We start from the raw sequence: 13,155 nt of genomic DNA, 5'->3' as shown, positions 1-13,155 counted from the left end.
TCTGATCTTGAATAAACAAAGATGTAAACAGAGCAAATATCACGTTTTGGAATGGAAGGATGCTCAAGGCAGTAGTAGTGCCCAGTCTAATCAGGCAGCTGCAAGAGCTGATGCAACCACCAGAGCCTTGGGGTCCCCTCAGCCTCATGTTCCTCATTCCTCACCATGACTCCTTGTTTGTTTCCAGTTCGAATACTCAGAGAGGAAATATGCATTTCCCCATGTGCTGGTTGCTCCATCCAAATGGTGTTTATAATAAACCAGGACCTTTGCTCCAGAATAGAGTATGTCCCCTGAGGGGCAGGGGGAAACGGGGGGTGGGGTGGGGGTTCAGGCAGATGGGAACTGCATTTTCCAGGAGACATCCCTGCTCCCTCCCACCAGGGCAGCTAATGTGGAGGTGGGCAAAAATGGAGGTGAGGCAGTGAGGAAATGTGGGACCTGGTGAGGAGTCACTGAGGTCAGTGGATACTTTCCAGTAAGTGAGCAACACAGAAACACGCTGGCGTTTATGTGTTACCATGCAAAGGAACAGCAGCTAGGAAGCTTGCAGGCAGATGAATCTGTGAAGGGAGACCCTTGAGACATCGAATTGAGGCTCTTGGGTGCCGGGGGCTGGATTTGGAACTAGGACACACACACCTCACTGTTGCTCTGTTTTCTCAGTGAAGGTCCATGGACATAAAGCTCATGAAATGATGGACCTGAGGAGGTTCAGATTGGAGTGGCTTTAGCCACACACCAAGTTTGTTGTTGTTGTTGTTTTAAATTTTGCTGTGTTGCTCAGGATGTCCTAAAAGGACACAGCTTCTTTTTAAGATTTATTTATTATGTATACAATGTTCTGTTTGCATATATGACTACAGGCCAGAAGAGGGCACCAGATCTCATTACAGATGGTTGTTAAGCCATACATGTGGTTGCTGGGCATTGAACTCAGGACCTTTAGGAAGAGCAGTCAGTACTCTTAACCACTGAGCCACCTCTCCAACCCTTAAGGATTGGGATTACAGATCACCAAGTGGAGCCTTTGGTTAATATTATTATTCATCAATCAATCAATCAATCAATCAATGAATTAGGTAATATTTGTTTGCTTGTTTGGGGGATAGTTAACTGAGTGGACTACAAGGGGGCACACAGGTCAGTAGTAACTAGAGCCTCATATTGGCTTTTTATGAGACAGGGTCTCATGTAGCCTAGGCTGGCCTCAAAACCACTAAGTAGCCAAAGATGACCTTAAACTTCTGATCCTCCTGCCTCGACCCCCCAACCCCAAGTTGGGATTAGAGACCATCATGCAAATGGCTAATTTTAATAACTTTTTTAAAAGTTGGTATAGTCATATATATAGGGTCATGAAGTTGAGAGAGAGCTGCGGAGAATACACCTGACCACTCTTTTCCAGAGAGGGAAGTTTCTAGGTGCCTTGTGCTGTGCAGGTAAACGTGAGTAGGAGAGCAAGTTGAGGACACCAGCCATTCTACCTCACTGAGCACTAGACATTCCTTTTGCAACTGAGGCGCAACCTGGGCAAGACGGTTTAGACGTGGCGTTGCTAGGCGACGGTAGCCTCGGTATCTTTTGCCAGAGTCTGCTCGCTGCGAGGCCGCCTGTGCAAAGGTCCTGGCTCAGAGCTGGTTGCTAAGGAGCCTCGTTAGCGCAGTAGGTAGCGCGTCAGTCTCATAATCTGAAGGTCGTGAGTTCGATCCTCACACGGGGCATTCCTGCAGTCTTTTGTTTGGGGCAGGGACTCCCTATCTGGATCCATTTGTAGCAAGAGGGATCGGTGGTGAGAGGGGTGTGGCCATGTCCCCTACCCTCTTTTGGTGAGCAAGGGCGTTCATCCTAGGTCCGTGGAGGAAACGCTCTGGGGCGGAGCCTGGCAATAGGGCGTGGCAACATCATGGGCGAGAGCCGTAGAGAGGGCGTGACCACATATAGGGGCGGGGCCTGGAGAGAGGGCGAGCCCACGTTTAGGGGCGGGACCTATCCCGCCCTCACGGGGCAGGGCGAAGCTCTGTGGGTGGGGCTTTGTCGGAGGGCGTGACCATGTTTGGGGTGGAGCTTGCGGCTCTAGCAGGCCGGACTAGGGTCCTCTAGCCTACGCAGAGCGCTGTGCGTGCGCGCTCGCGGGCGCGCATCTGCGGTGGTGGTGGGCATGGCGGTGTGTGCTCGGCTCTGCGGCGTGGGCCCCGCGCGTGGGTGCCGCCGCCGCCAGCAGCGCCGCGGCCCGGCCGAGACAGCAGCGGCGGACAGTGAGGCAGACACGGACCCCGAGGAGGAGCGCATCGAGGCGGGGCCGGCGCGCTGCACCCTGCTGGAGCTCCCTCCGGAGCTGCTGGTGGAGATCTTCGCCTCGCTGCCTGGCACCGACCTGCCCAGCCTGGCGCAGGTCTGCAGCAGGTTCCGCCGCATCTTGCACACCGACACTATCTGGAGACGGCGCTGCCGCGAGGGTGAGCGGGGGCATCCCATTATCTCGGGCATTTGGCCGAGATAGGAGCATGATGCAGAGTGCCAAACCAGGCCTGGCTGCAGAGTGAGACTCTGTCTTAGAAAAGCATATAGCCAAGAGGCCTGGGCTGCAGTGTGAGACTCTTGTCTTAGACAAGTAGCCAATAAATAGGCCCCGGGCTGCAGAGTGAGTCGCTGTCTTTAAAAACCCCACCCCCCAACAGACAGACAGACAAACAAACCCCAAACCTAGCTAGCCAGTCCGTCAGCTCACCCATCCAGTGCGTTACAGCAAGAGCTGTCAAAGTCTCGTTTGGAAGGCCTTCCTTCCATGTGCACACAGCAGGGTACTCTCTCATCCTGAGTGGCGTGTTGGTGTGTGTCCTAGAGCCTTCCTGGTGAAGAGAGCTTCAGGGATTTCGCCGTCTGCATGCCACATAGGCTAGTAGTCCCCTGACTGGGCTTCAGCACTTTCTGTCTTCTGGCAACATCACTCTAAAGACTGCTTTGTGCATTTTGTAGGAATTCAGGGGCTTTACATTTATCTTCTGGAGCCCCTGAGGTGATCTTCGTGGGCTTGCTCTTCTCGAAGTGGGATTGTGGGATGGCAGGCTGTGTGAGAAACGCAGTTTCCCTAGGTCCTCCCCAGCACCAGGGTTCTTTTTTAACCTTTGTCGTGTAATTTCATGGTTGACACCAGAGTTCTGGCCTTGGCTCCACTTACCCACTGTGGGGTGCTTGGCAGATTACCCCAAGTTTGAGTTGGAGCCTTTGGTGGCAGGTGCCTTTCCCGAGGGGTGACTTTGATGGTTTTCTAAGATGCATGAAAAGCCCTCAGTCCTGAACGCAGCTGTTGGCATATCTGTTGGCGATGTGTATTGGTTTGTTTTCACTTTCTCTCTGAGCACGGTCTTTTCTTTTGTGTTTATTATTATTGTGTGTGTGACGAGTGTGTAAGCAGGGTATGCATGTTTATGGAGATCAGAGGATAGCTTCTTCGTCTAGGGCAGCGGTTCTCAACCTTCCTAACGCTGTGTCCCTTTAATACAGTTCCTCATGTTGTGGTGACCACCAACCATAAAATTATTTTTGTTGCTACTCCATAACTGCAATTTTGCTGCTGCTGTGAATCGTACAGTAAATATCTGTGTTTTCCAACAGTCTTAGATGATCCCTGTGCTAGTGTTGTTTGACCCACAGGTTGACAACCTCTGCTCTCTGGGCTCAGGGGGTGGAACTCAGGTTGTTGGCATGGCAGCAAGCAATTTTGCCCGCTGAGTTGACTGGTCTTTCATCCGATGTTTACTGTGTACACCTGTGACACTCAGCTTCCTCCAAAGTGCTCTCCGTCAGCCAGCTGAGCCTGTGCTGATCTTTAGGGGAACTGTAGGAGGTGTGGGTAGGTCATTGCCAAGAACAGGATTACCGACTTTTTCTTAAACTAGAAATTTCGAAGGGGTGCTCCAGTCATGCCAAGTGAACTGGAGCTCGGGACACACTGTGTGAGTCGTGAACAAAAATGTGTAGTGTCCCATTGACAGTATGGAAAGCAGTGGCAGCTTGGGAGGGTCTCTTTGTCCTGTGTGTCCCCCCCCCCCCCACTGCTACAGCTCTCGGGCAGCTTTATGGGACTCTAGAGCCATGACAAGGAGAATAAACCATCTCACCTCCACCAAAATTCCAACTTCGAGGAATTAAAGGCACACGAACGTAAAGTCTCTGGAGTATTGGTGTTATGAGTGTGAGCTACCACACCTAGTATTAAAATTAAAAATTTTTTCTATTATTTTTATTTGTGTATATGTGTGCATTTGTGTGTATTGGTATGTGTATGTGGCTGTAAGTGCCTACAGGTTCCAGAATTGGGTATAAGATCCCCCGGAGCTGGAGTTCCAAATGGTTGTGAACCATTTCATGTGGATGCTAGGAACCAAACTCAGGCACCCTACAAGAGTAGTATGTGCTCTTAAGTGCTGAGCAGTCTCTCCAGCCCTCTACACCCATCGTTTTCCCCTTGATTTGTGAGTTTTACTCAGTTAATCAGAAGGATTTCTGTTTTAGGTGGTCTCTGGCACTCTAAGGTGCTGCACTTGGCCTGTGCTGGTGCTGTTTGGGTTTCCTGGCAGCCTTTTGTGAGACAGGGTCTCCCAGTGCAGACCAGGATGGCTTCGAACTCTCCATTGTCCTGCTTCTACCATCCGCACACAGGGTACAGGCATGTCAGAGCACCTACATGTACTCTAATCCTCGGAGGTCAGGGATGGCTGGCAGGCCTGGAATTGTGGCTCTCAGAGGCAGTTGCTTTGTGTGTAGTTTCCTTGGGGACTGCTGTGTGTGAGACAGTCCTGCCCTTCTCTGAGTCCTGGAGCAGCAGCAGCAGCTGCTGCTTCTCCTTCTCCTCCTCCTCCTTCTTCTTTTCCTCTTCCTCTTCCTCCTTTTTCTTTTATTCCCCCCAGACAGGGTTTCTCTGTGTAGTTTTGGTGCCTGGGTTGGATCTCGCTCTGTAGACCAAGGCTGGCCTCGAACTCACAGAGATCTGCTTGGCTCTGCCTCCCGAGTGCTGGCAGGGCTGTGATGTTGGCCCAGGGGAGTAGGTGAGACTTGTTGGAGCGTTTGTCGCTGGGATTTATTGTTTCTGAGACTTGGGCCGTGATTAACAGTCAAGGCTGGATGGAACATTTGCTTTAGTAAGTTTATAAGTGGGGTTTGGTGGCCAGGCTTGCAGTCCCAGCTCTCAGGAAGCTGAGGCAAAGGGATAAAAAATTCAAGGCTTGCTTGGGCTGTAGAATGAGTTCAAGGCTAGCTCTTATCTCAAAATAAAAGGTAAAAAGAGCCTGGGAGTGGAGCTCAGAGGATGAACACTGGCCCAGCGTGTATGAGTTGCTGACTTCCATTCTTGTAACTGTTGAAAATTAAAACAAACAAAAAAGCCAAACTACCTCTTTCTACACTGGAAACCTGGGGTGATGTCATCAGTGTGTAGACTGTTGCTAACACAGTGAGCACCTCAGAGTCTTCTGTCCCCCATTAGTGACATATGCAGGTGCTGCCCGGGTCCCTCTGCTGTGGTGGCACACATGTCAGGTTGTAGAGAGACTTGGGCAGCTGAGCGCTGTTGGGATCATTTCTGGAGATCTTTTCTGGGCAGATCAATGAGTGCCTCTTGTTAGCCAGTTCTGTCCTGCCTCTAGGGCTGTGCCATGGGTGGTGATGCTGTCCCCAGAGGAGAGGGACAGAGTCTAGTACCCAGCCACCTGGGCATAAACATTATTTTGATGAGTCACCCCCTTGGCCAAAGGCCACCTGCAGTTATGTCATGTGGGAAGGGCTGCAAATAAGTCCTGGACTCCAGAGTACCCAGGGCAGGAGAGCCTTAGGGCCTGTCCTTGTCTGGCAGGCCTCTGTGGTTAATGCTTGATCCAAACCTGCTGCTGGCCAGTTTTGATCCGTCATGGCTGGGTTGTCTCCCAAAGCCAGCCCAGGGCTCTTGAGTTTAGACATTTCAGGCCTGAGTTCTAGATCAAAGTATTCATTCAGGGGCTGGCAAGATGGCTCTGTCAGTAAACCATCTGCTGCCTGATGCCCTTAGTTCAATCCCTGGATCCCACCTGGTGGAAGGAGAAAACTGACCCCTGCAGGTGATCCCTGACCACCACAAGGGCTCCTGCGCACATACAAATATAAGAAAATGTGACAAAATCAAAGAAAAGGAATTCTTTTTTTAAAGGTGGAATTCCAAACAAGGAAACAGTTGCTTTCCCCTTGGGCCCCCTGCAGGGACTGTATGGCAGACACACTTGACTCTCATTGTAGTGACCCTGTAGTTCCTGTACAGTGTTGTGGTCCGGAGTCTGCCCTGGGTTTGCTCATCATGCTCCTCACTGTCTGACCCGAAGGCGGTGGAGAGGAGAAGCCAGTGCCCCCTTCATTCCCAGCTTGACTGTCAGTATGAGCTCTGTAACTTTGTTAAGTAGCTGAATTTGGAGGTGCTGTCTTAGGAGGAGGTCTGAAGTTGGCTTAGGAATAGTTAATGTCCTGTAGACATGTTGAACTTGCCCGTTCTGTGGAGATTGTCTAGGAAACAGAGGGGCCAAAGGCCCAGAGTTGAGAGGCATCTTCCCGGAATCCCACACTTCCCTGCTCGAGGAAGCAGTTAAGCTCTTGGGTTGTGTTTGTATGCATTTGTTTAGGTTGGTTTACTTCTTTCTTGGGAGACAAGGTTGTACTCTGTAGCCCAGGCTGTCCTCAAGCTTGGACAAATCTTTGTGCCTCAGACTCCAAGTGCTGAGATGACAGATGTGAGCACCATGACTGGCTTTCGTTTTTTTTTTTTGGGGGTGTGTGGTGGGGGTGAGGCTCAAACCCAGGCCTTGTACCTGGCAAGTGAGCTCTCTACCATTGGACCTGACTCTTAGCTCTTCTGCTTGCTTTTGATTTTTTTTTTTTTTTTTTTGAGACAGTATTTTGGTTTGTGGTCCTAGTTGGCTTCATCCTCCACAGTGCTGGTGTGCACTACCACACCAGGTTTAAACTGTTTGACTTTTTGTGAGACAAGATCTCACTCGGTAGTCTAGGCTGGCTTTGAACTGCCCCCTCCTGCCTGAGCCTCCAGAACTGGGATGACAGGGATCATCCATCACAGCCCAGTTCTAAGGTGTTCAAAAGTTAACTTCCATGCACAACCTGTATGGCCTTTTTCTTGGCAGCAGAGGCAGGAGGAACATCTGTACTTACAAGGTCTTTCAGGCTGCTGCTTTGCCATAGGAAAACAGGCTGAGTCTGAGTCTGTTTCTGCAGGCCTAGGGGAAGGCTGGCCTGCCACAGTGAGTGGGTGGACTGGCTCTCTGAGACAGCCACAGGGCATCTGAGGAACTGGGTGTGTCTTCCTTCTGGGCAGAGTGTAAACACAGCATGTGGGGCTGTGCAGAGACAGTCACCTCCTGAAACCCTGCACACCTTCTCTCTCCCTTCAGCGATGCCTGAGCCTGGGCATTGTGAGTCATTGTCGTTTGGCAGATGTCCAGTTGTCCCCAGTGGAGACGGGAGGGCTGGCCAGGACTCATAAGCCTGGCATCGGTAGGCAGAAGTACCATGTCCCAAACCTCTGAAGGGTCCAGGGCAGCCTACTCCAAATTCAGACCACAGACAAGTAGGGCCTTTGCCTACAACGGGCCCCTGCTGTGCAGGTGTCTTGGGGATGACTTGGTGGTCAGTGGTGCCTGTCATGAGAGCAGAATGGGCTTCCTGAGCCTGTCTCCTGGGCACTGGATTGCTCCTCTCCTGCTGGCTCCTTAAGAGGACGCAGTGACCCTGTGTGCATTTCAGCTGGTCTGTTTGTTAGCCCACGAATGTTCAGGTGCCCATGGACAGTGCAGGCAGTAGTTGCAGGAGTGGTATTCTGAATTTGCTTTATTTAAGGTTGAGTGTTTGGGGTGGCAAAGTGGCTCTGTGGTTAGAGCATTGGCTGCTCTTCCAGAGGATCTGGGTCCAGTTCCCAGCTCCTGCATGGTGCTGCACAAGCCTCTGTAACTCCAGTTTTAGGGAATCAGTGCCCTCTTCTGGTCTCCACATGCACTGCATGCTTATGATACACATACATACATACATACATACATACATACATACATACATACATACATACAGGCAAAGCACTGTGCACATGAAATAAAAACAAATGAAGAAATGTTTAAAAAAATAAATGAGGGCTGGAAAGCTGGCTCAGAAGCTAAGAGCATTGGTTGCTCTTGCAGAGGACCCAGGCTTGATTCCTAGCATCCACACAGTGGCTCAGAATCTTCTGTAGCTCCAGGCCTAGGGGATACAACACATTCTGGCTTCCTCAGGCATCAGGCACACACATGGTACACACACACACACACACACACACACACACACACACACACACACACACAGGCAAAACACTCATCACTCATCATACACATTAAAATAAATAAATCTTAAAAAAAAAAAAATAAAGGACCAGTGTCTCCTGCAGTCCAGCAGTGGCTGAGTCCAGTGTGTGTGTGGCTGGGCAGACAGACATCTATGTCCAAAGCTGGAACCGTGGGTGGAGGGGTGATCTGAGTGTCCGCCCTGCCACTGGTGAGCTCATCTGTCACCACTAGCTCATGGCCTGGTCCTGTGATTTGACTAGGAATCTGCCTCCGAGGACCTTGTGGGAGTCTGGTATCACTTGCTGGCCCCTTGTCCATGCCCAGAGCTGCCCATGCTGCTTTTTCTCCTCAACTTTGTGCTGTCTGTGTTGGACTTCCTCTGGAGCACATGTCAGGGGTTCCCGAAAGAGACCCTTGAGGACAATGACACTGAGTCCCCAGTGATTGAGAGATGGACCATCTGCAGGGAGCAGCTGTGTTGCAGAATTGGCTTCCCTGGGCCAAAGTCTGTGTCCAGAGGCTGCATCCCTACACTAGAGCCCTGAGGGGTGGAGCCCAGGGATTTCACTGTAGTCTTGGCTGGCCTGGAGCTTGCTAAGTAGACCAGGCTGGGCTCGAACTCACAGAAATTTGCTTGCCCCTGCCTCCCAAGTGCTGGGATTAAAGGTGAGCACCACCACACTTGACTTCAAAGTATTTTTTTAAATAGTTTTTTTGGGAAGTTTTTCCCATTGGAATATTTGGAATATTTCCCCCTTAATAGCCCTAGCCCCCTTTGGAGCACCCTCTTCGTTCTTGTAGTCCAGCCCAGGCTTGCCTAGGACTCACTGTGCAGTTCAATGCTGGCCTCAGATTCATAGGTGACCCTCCCGCTGCAATCTCAGCCATACCAGGATTATACCCTGTGTTAGCACGCACCTGCTTTCTCTCTATTTTTTCCCTTTTTTTGGTTTTTTGTTTGTTTGTTTGTTTTTTGGTTTTTCGAGACAGGATTTCTTTGTGTAGCTTTAGAGCCTGTCCTGGAACTCGCTCTGTAGACCAGGCTGGTCCCAAACTCACAGAGATCCACCTGCCTCTGCCTCCTGAGTGCTGGGATTAAAGGTGTGCGCCGTCCGGCGGCGGCGGCGGCTGCTGCTGCTGCTGCTGCTTCTGCTGCTGCTTCTTCTTCTTCTTCTTCTTCTTCTTCTTCTTCTTCTTCTTCTTCTTCTTTTTTTTTTTTGGTTCTTTCTATTTTCTTGTCCTTCCTTCCTTCCTTCCTTCCTTCCTTCCTCCCTCCCTCCCTCCCTCCCTCCCTCCCTCCCTCCCTCCCTCCCTCCCTTCCTTCTTCTCCTTCTCCTTCTTCTCCTTTTTCTTTTGTTTTTTTGAGACAGGGTTTCTCTGTGTAGTTTTGGTGCCTTTCCTGGAACTCACTCTGTAGCCCAGGCTGGCCTCAAACTCACAGAGATCCACCTGCCTCTGCCTCCCGAGTGCTGGGACTAAAGGTGTGCGCCACCACTGCCCGGCTTCTTTTGGTTTTTCAAGACAGGGTTTCCTCTGTGTGTAGCCCTGGTTGTCCTGGAACTTGCAATGTAGACCAAGCTGGCTTCAAAATCACAGAGATCTGTTTTTTTGCTTCTGTCCCCCAGGTGCTGGGATTAAAGGTGTTCACCATCACACCTGGCTTGCCTTCCTTTTTTATCACAAAACTTTTGTAGTGTTTGAAGTGAGGTGACAGATTTTGTTTTGTTTTTTTATTTCATTTTTTTTTTTTTTTTTACTGGAGTAAAAAAATATGCAACAGCTGGATATGGAGGTGCATGCCTGTTACCAGAGCACTTAGGAGACTGAGGCAGGAGTATCACAGTTTGAGATCAGTCTGTGTTACACATTAAGGTCCTGCCTCAAAAAAAACCCCAACAAACATTTATCATTAAATCCAGTTTCCCTTAGGTGTGTGCACTCAGTTCAGGGGTGGTAGGCTCACTCTTGAAGTACATTGCTGGCTTGCCCTCTCCAGAACTGTCTATCCAAACTGAGGCCCTTCCTCATTCTTCTCAAGTCTATGAAAGTGATGCTGTAGGGAGCTCAGAAGCAGAATGTAGGCAGGCTTTTCTTTCCTGCCAGCCAGTTCCCAAATAACCACATAGAGACTTATTATTGACTATAAATGCTTGGCCAATAGCTCAGGCTTGTTACTAACTTAATTTTTAAATTAACCCGTATTTCTTATCTATGCTCTGCCACGTGGCTCGGGACTTTTCTCAGTACAGCGAGTTCATTTCCTGCTTCCTCTGCATGCCCTCACGACTCCCAAGACTCCTCTTTTTCTTCACGCTTTCTTTTTGTCTCCCAGTCCCACCTAACCCCTACCTGTCCAGTTATTGACCAGTCAGTTTCTTTATTAAACCAGTCACAGTGTCATATACTCATTCCCCGCTTTTGTCTAATTAAAAAGGAAGGTTTTACTTTAAAATAGTGAAATTATATACAACAAGAACAGTTATCAAGTAAGAATTAGAGTTACAATATCCAGTCCATTTGTATTTGGCAAATTTAGAGAAAATTTATCTATGTTTATGAGTCTAAAGTTTTATACTTAATTTTTACCTTTTTATCATAACTAAGGAAAACTTTAAGTCTAATTAGTCTTTAATTCCATCACAGACCCCAGAAGGGTGTAATGTTACCTAATGACAGGGACATCTGGCTGCCTGGACAGTCACCCAAAGTTCTTCTGTAACACTGGGGCATCCAACTTATAGGCCTAATATATCTGACAGACTGTTCTTTGAGAAGCAGGGGATTTTGAAGGACTGTCCTACCTTGACCAAGTTTGCCAGTCACTTTTATGTGTTCTGCTGGTCCAGTTTGGACAGTATACTGTCAGTAATTGAGGCAAGGCAGTTTCTTGCCCAAATGGCTAGCTTGTGCCCTAAAGAAAGCAAACTCCATATGGACTTTGTGAGTGGTTGGTTTACAGTGTCTGGTCCTCAAGGATCACCCATGTTGTAGTGTGGATCAGAGAAGTGTCTCCTTGCATGTTTGTGCCACGATTTGCCGACCCTTCCACAGACCCCACTGCTGTGAGGGGGGTATGAGCGAGGAGTGGGACATCTCTGGAGACCCGACTTTCAGTTCCTTGGGCCTAAACCTGGCAGCAGACAGGCTGGCCCATGGTGAGTGTGAGTTGACTTTTCTGTGGGGCTGTGACACTGCAGGTTTGTGGCTCGCCTGCACGCTGCTCATGCACACACTCTCCCAGGTGAGTCTCTGCTGTGCTGCCGTTTGTGGGGTAGATGCTCCTCAAAGAGAGTCATACCTCTTCACTAGATGAGTAAGAAAAACTGCCAACCTGCAGTACTAAATCCATGGCTTGAGGAGCGCCATGCACTGGGCTGGGGGTGGCCCAGGCTTCCATCCCTAACACCATGCAAAACAAACAAACAAACAAACAAACAAACAAAAAAACCAAAAAGCAAAGCAAAACAAAACAAAAAACCAGGTTGGCACGCTAACTTCAGACCTCTTGGCTGAGCTTGGTGCAGAATGATGGCATGAGCACGTGTTAGCTTTCCTGGAAGGGGAGGTACCACCTCGCTGCTGGCCAGGGCCCAGTATGGAAACTAAGCTAAGGGCAGCTCCTTTTGATGACTTGTGGGAAGGTTGCAGAACAATGCCAGGATGTGGAGACAGGAGGAGCTGTGAGGTCAGAATGACTCCGCTCTTCCCCGCTGGTGGTTCAGATTCCTTGCGAAGGGAAACCCCACTGCAGCTTGCTGCCTTATCAGTACTGCAGCGCGCAGTGGCTGCTCTCCTTCTAATGCAGTTTCTGTCAGGCTAGGTCACCGGGCTTCCGTGACGTGAAGAAAGGGAGCTGCATGAATGACTGTAGGGTAACAGTGGAGAGGGTCCGTCAGATGAGTGCAGGGTGAACAAGCTGTGCCAGCTGGCTGGTCCCTGAAGGTCACCTGGTGGTGGGTGGGGAACTCCTCAGTCGCATTGGGTGGACCAGCTGCTGCAGTCCCCTGGCCTCCAGCGGGTAGGCCTGTTTGTAGCCTGCACCTGGGCCTGACTACACTGCACAGTCTGAGAATCAGTGTTGCTGAGAGATAGCTGCTCATGCTCCGAGCTTGCCAGAATTTGCAAGATCACATCACTGAGGCAACACTGTGGTGGGCAGCCAGAGGTGTGGGGAGCATTCATCAGGCTGCCGCCTCCTGGTCTAGTTCTGCTCCAGCTGATCCGGCATCCTGTGAAATGCCACTGATGGAGTGAGTCCCAGATCTACACCAGGGGAAGCTGCTGTGCCTCTGAACCCACTCTTGGTTGTGAGGTTCCTTTGTCCCAGTCTCGACGGCCACTGCCATTGGTCAGGATCCCGCACAGCCTCACCCCCAAAGTCTGGCTGCAACAAGCTTAGAGGGGCATGAGAGCAGAGAGCAGATATGTTTTCCTTAACAGTTTTTGCTGAGTTAGGGAGGGCTTCTCACCAGTTCTAACCTAGCCCCCCCCCTTTTTTTTATTTTTAAGACATTGTCTTACACTATGGCCCAGACTAGCCTGGAATTCACTCTATAGCCCAGTCTGGCCTCAGACACATCGTACAGTTAGGGTGACCTTGAACTCCTGGTCCTCCTGCCTCTACCTCCCAAGTGCTGGGATAGCACCATGCCTATCTACTTGGTGCAGTGCTGGGAATTGAACTCTGGGCCTTTGGCATGCCAGGCAGGTATGAGCTACACCCCTAGCACAAATTGTACTTTTTTTTTTTTTTTTTTTTTAGAATAAATTAAAGCTCCAGTAAAAAAAACAAAACAAAACAAAA

At 50.0% G+C, this 13,155-nt stretch overlaps 1 protein-coding gene and 1 non-coding gene across 2 annotated transcripts in view; both read left to right on the top strand.

Moving 5' to 3' along the window:
• Nucleotides 1-1,651: 1,651 nt before the first annotated feature.
• On the top strand, nt 1,652-1,724 carry Trnam-cau. Its single transcript has one exon. It is a non-coding gene; the product is annotated as a tRNA-Met (tRNA).
• A 331-nt stretch (nt 1,725-2,055) lies between these two features.
• The window catches only part of Fbxo31 (F-box protein 31), a 33,259-nt gene continuing 22,159 nt past the window's right edge, over nt 2,056-13,155 (top strand). The window contains exon 1 of the mRNA XM_036187577.1: nt 2,056-2,459. Coding sequence (XP_036043470.1) covers nt 2,162-2,459 — 298 coding nt within the window. The 5' untranslated portion in view covers nt 2,056-2,161. The remainder of the gene's footprint in view (nt 2,460-13,155) is intronic.

This window comes from Onychomys torridus, chromosome 5 (genome assembly GCF_903995425.1).
Source record: "Onychomys torridus chromosome 5, mOncTor1.1, whole genome shotgun sequence".
NCBI lineage: Eukaryota > Metazoa > Chordata > Mammalia > Rodentia > Cricetidae > Onychomys > Onychomys torridus.
Note: the sequence above shows the minus strand (reverse complement) of the source record. Positions and strands in the feature narration are given on the sequence as shown.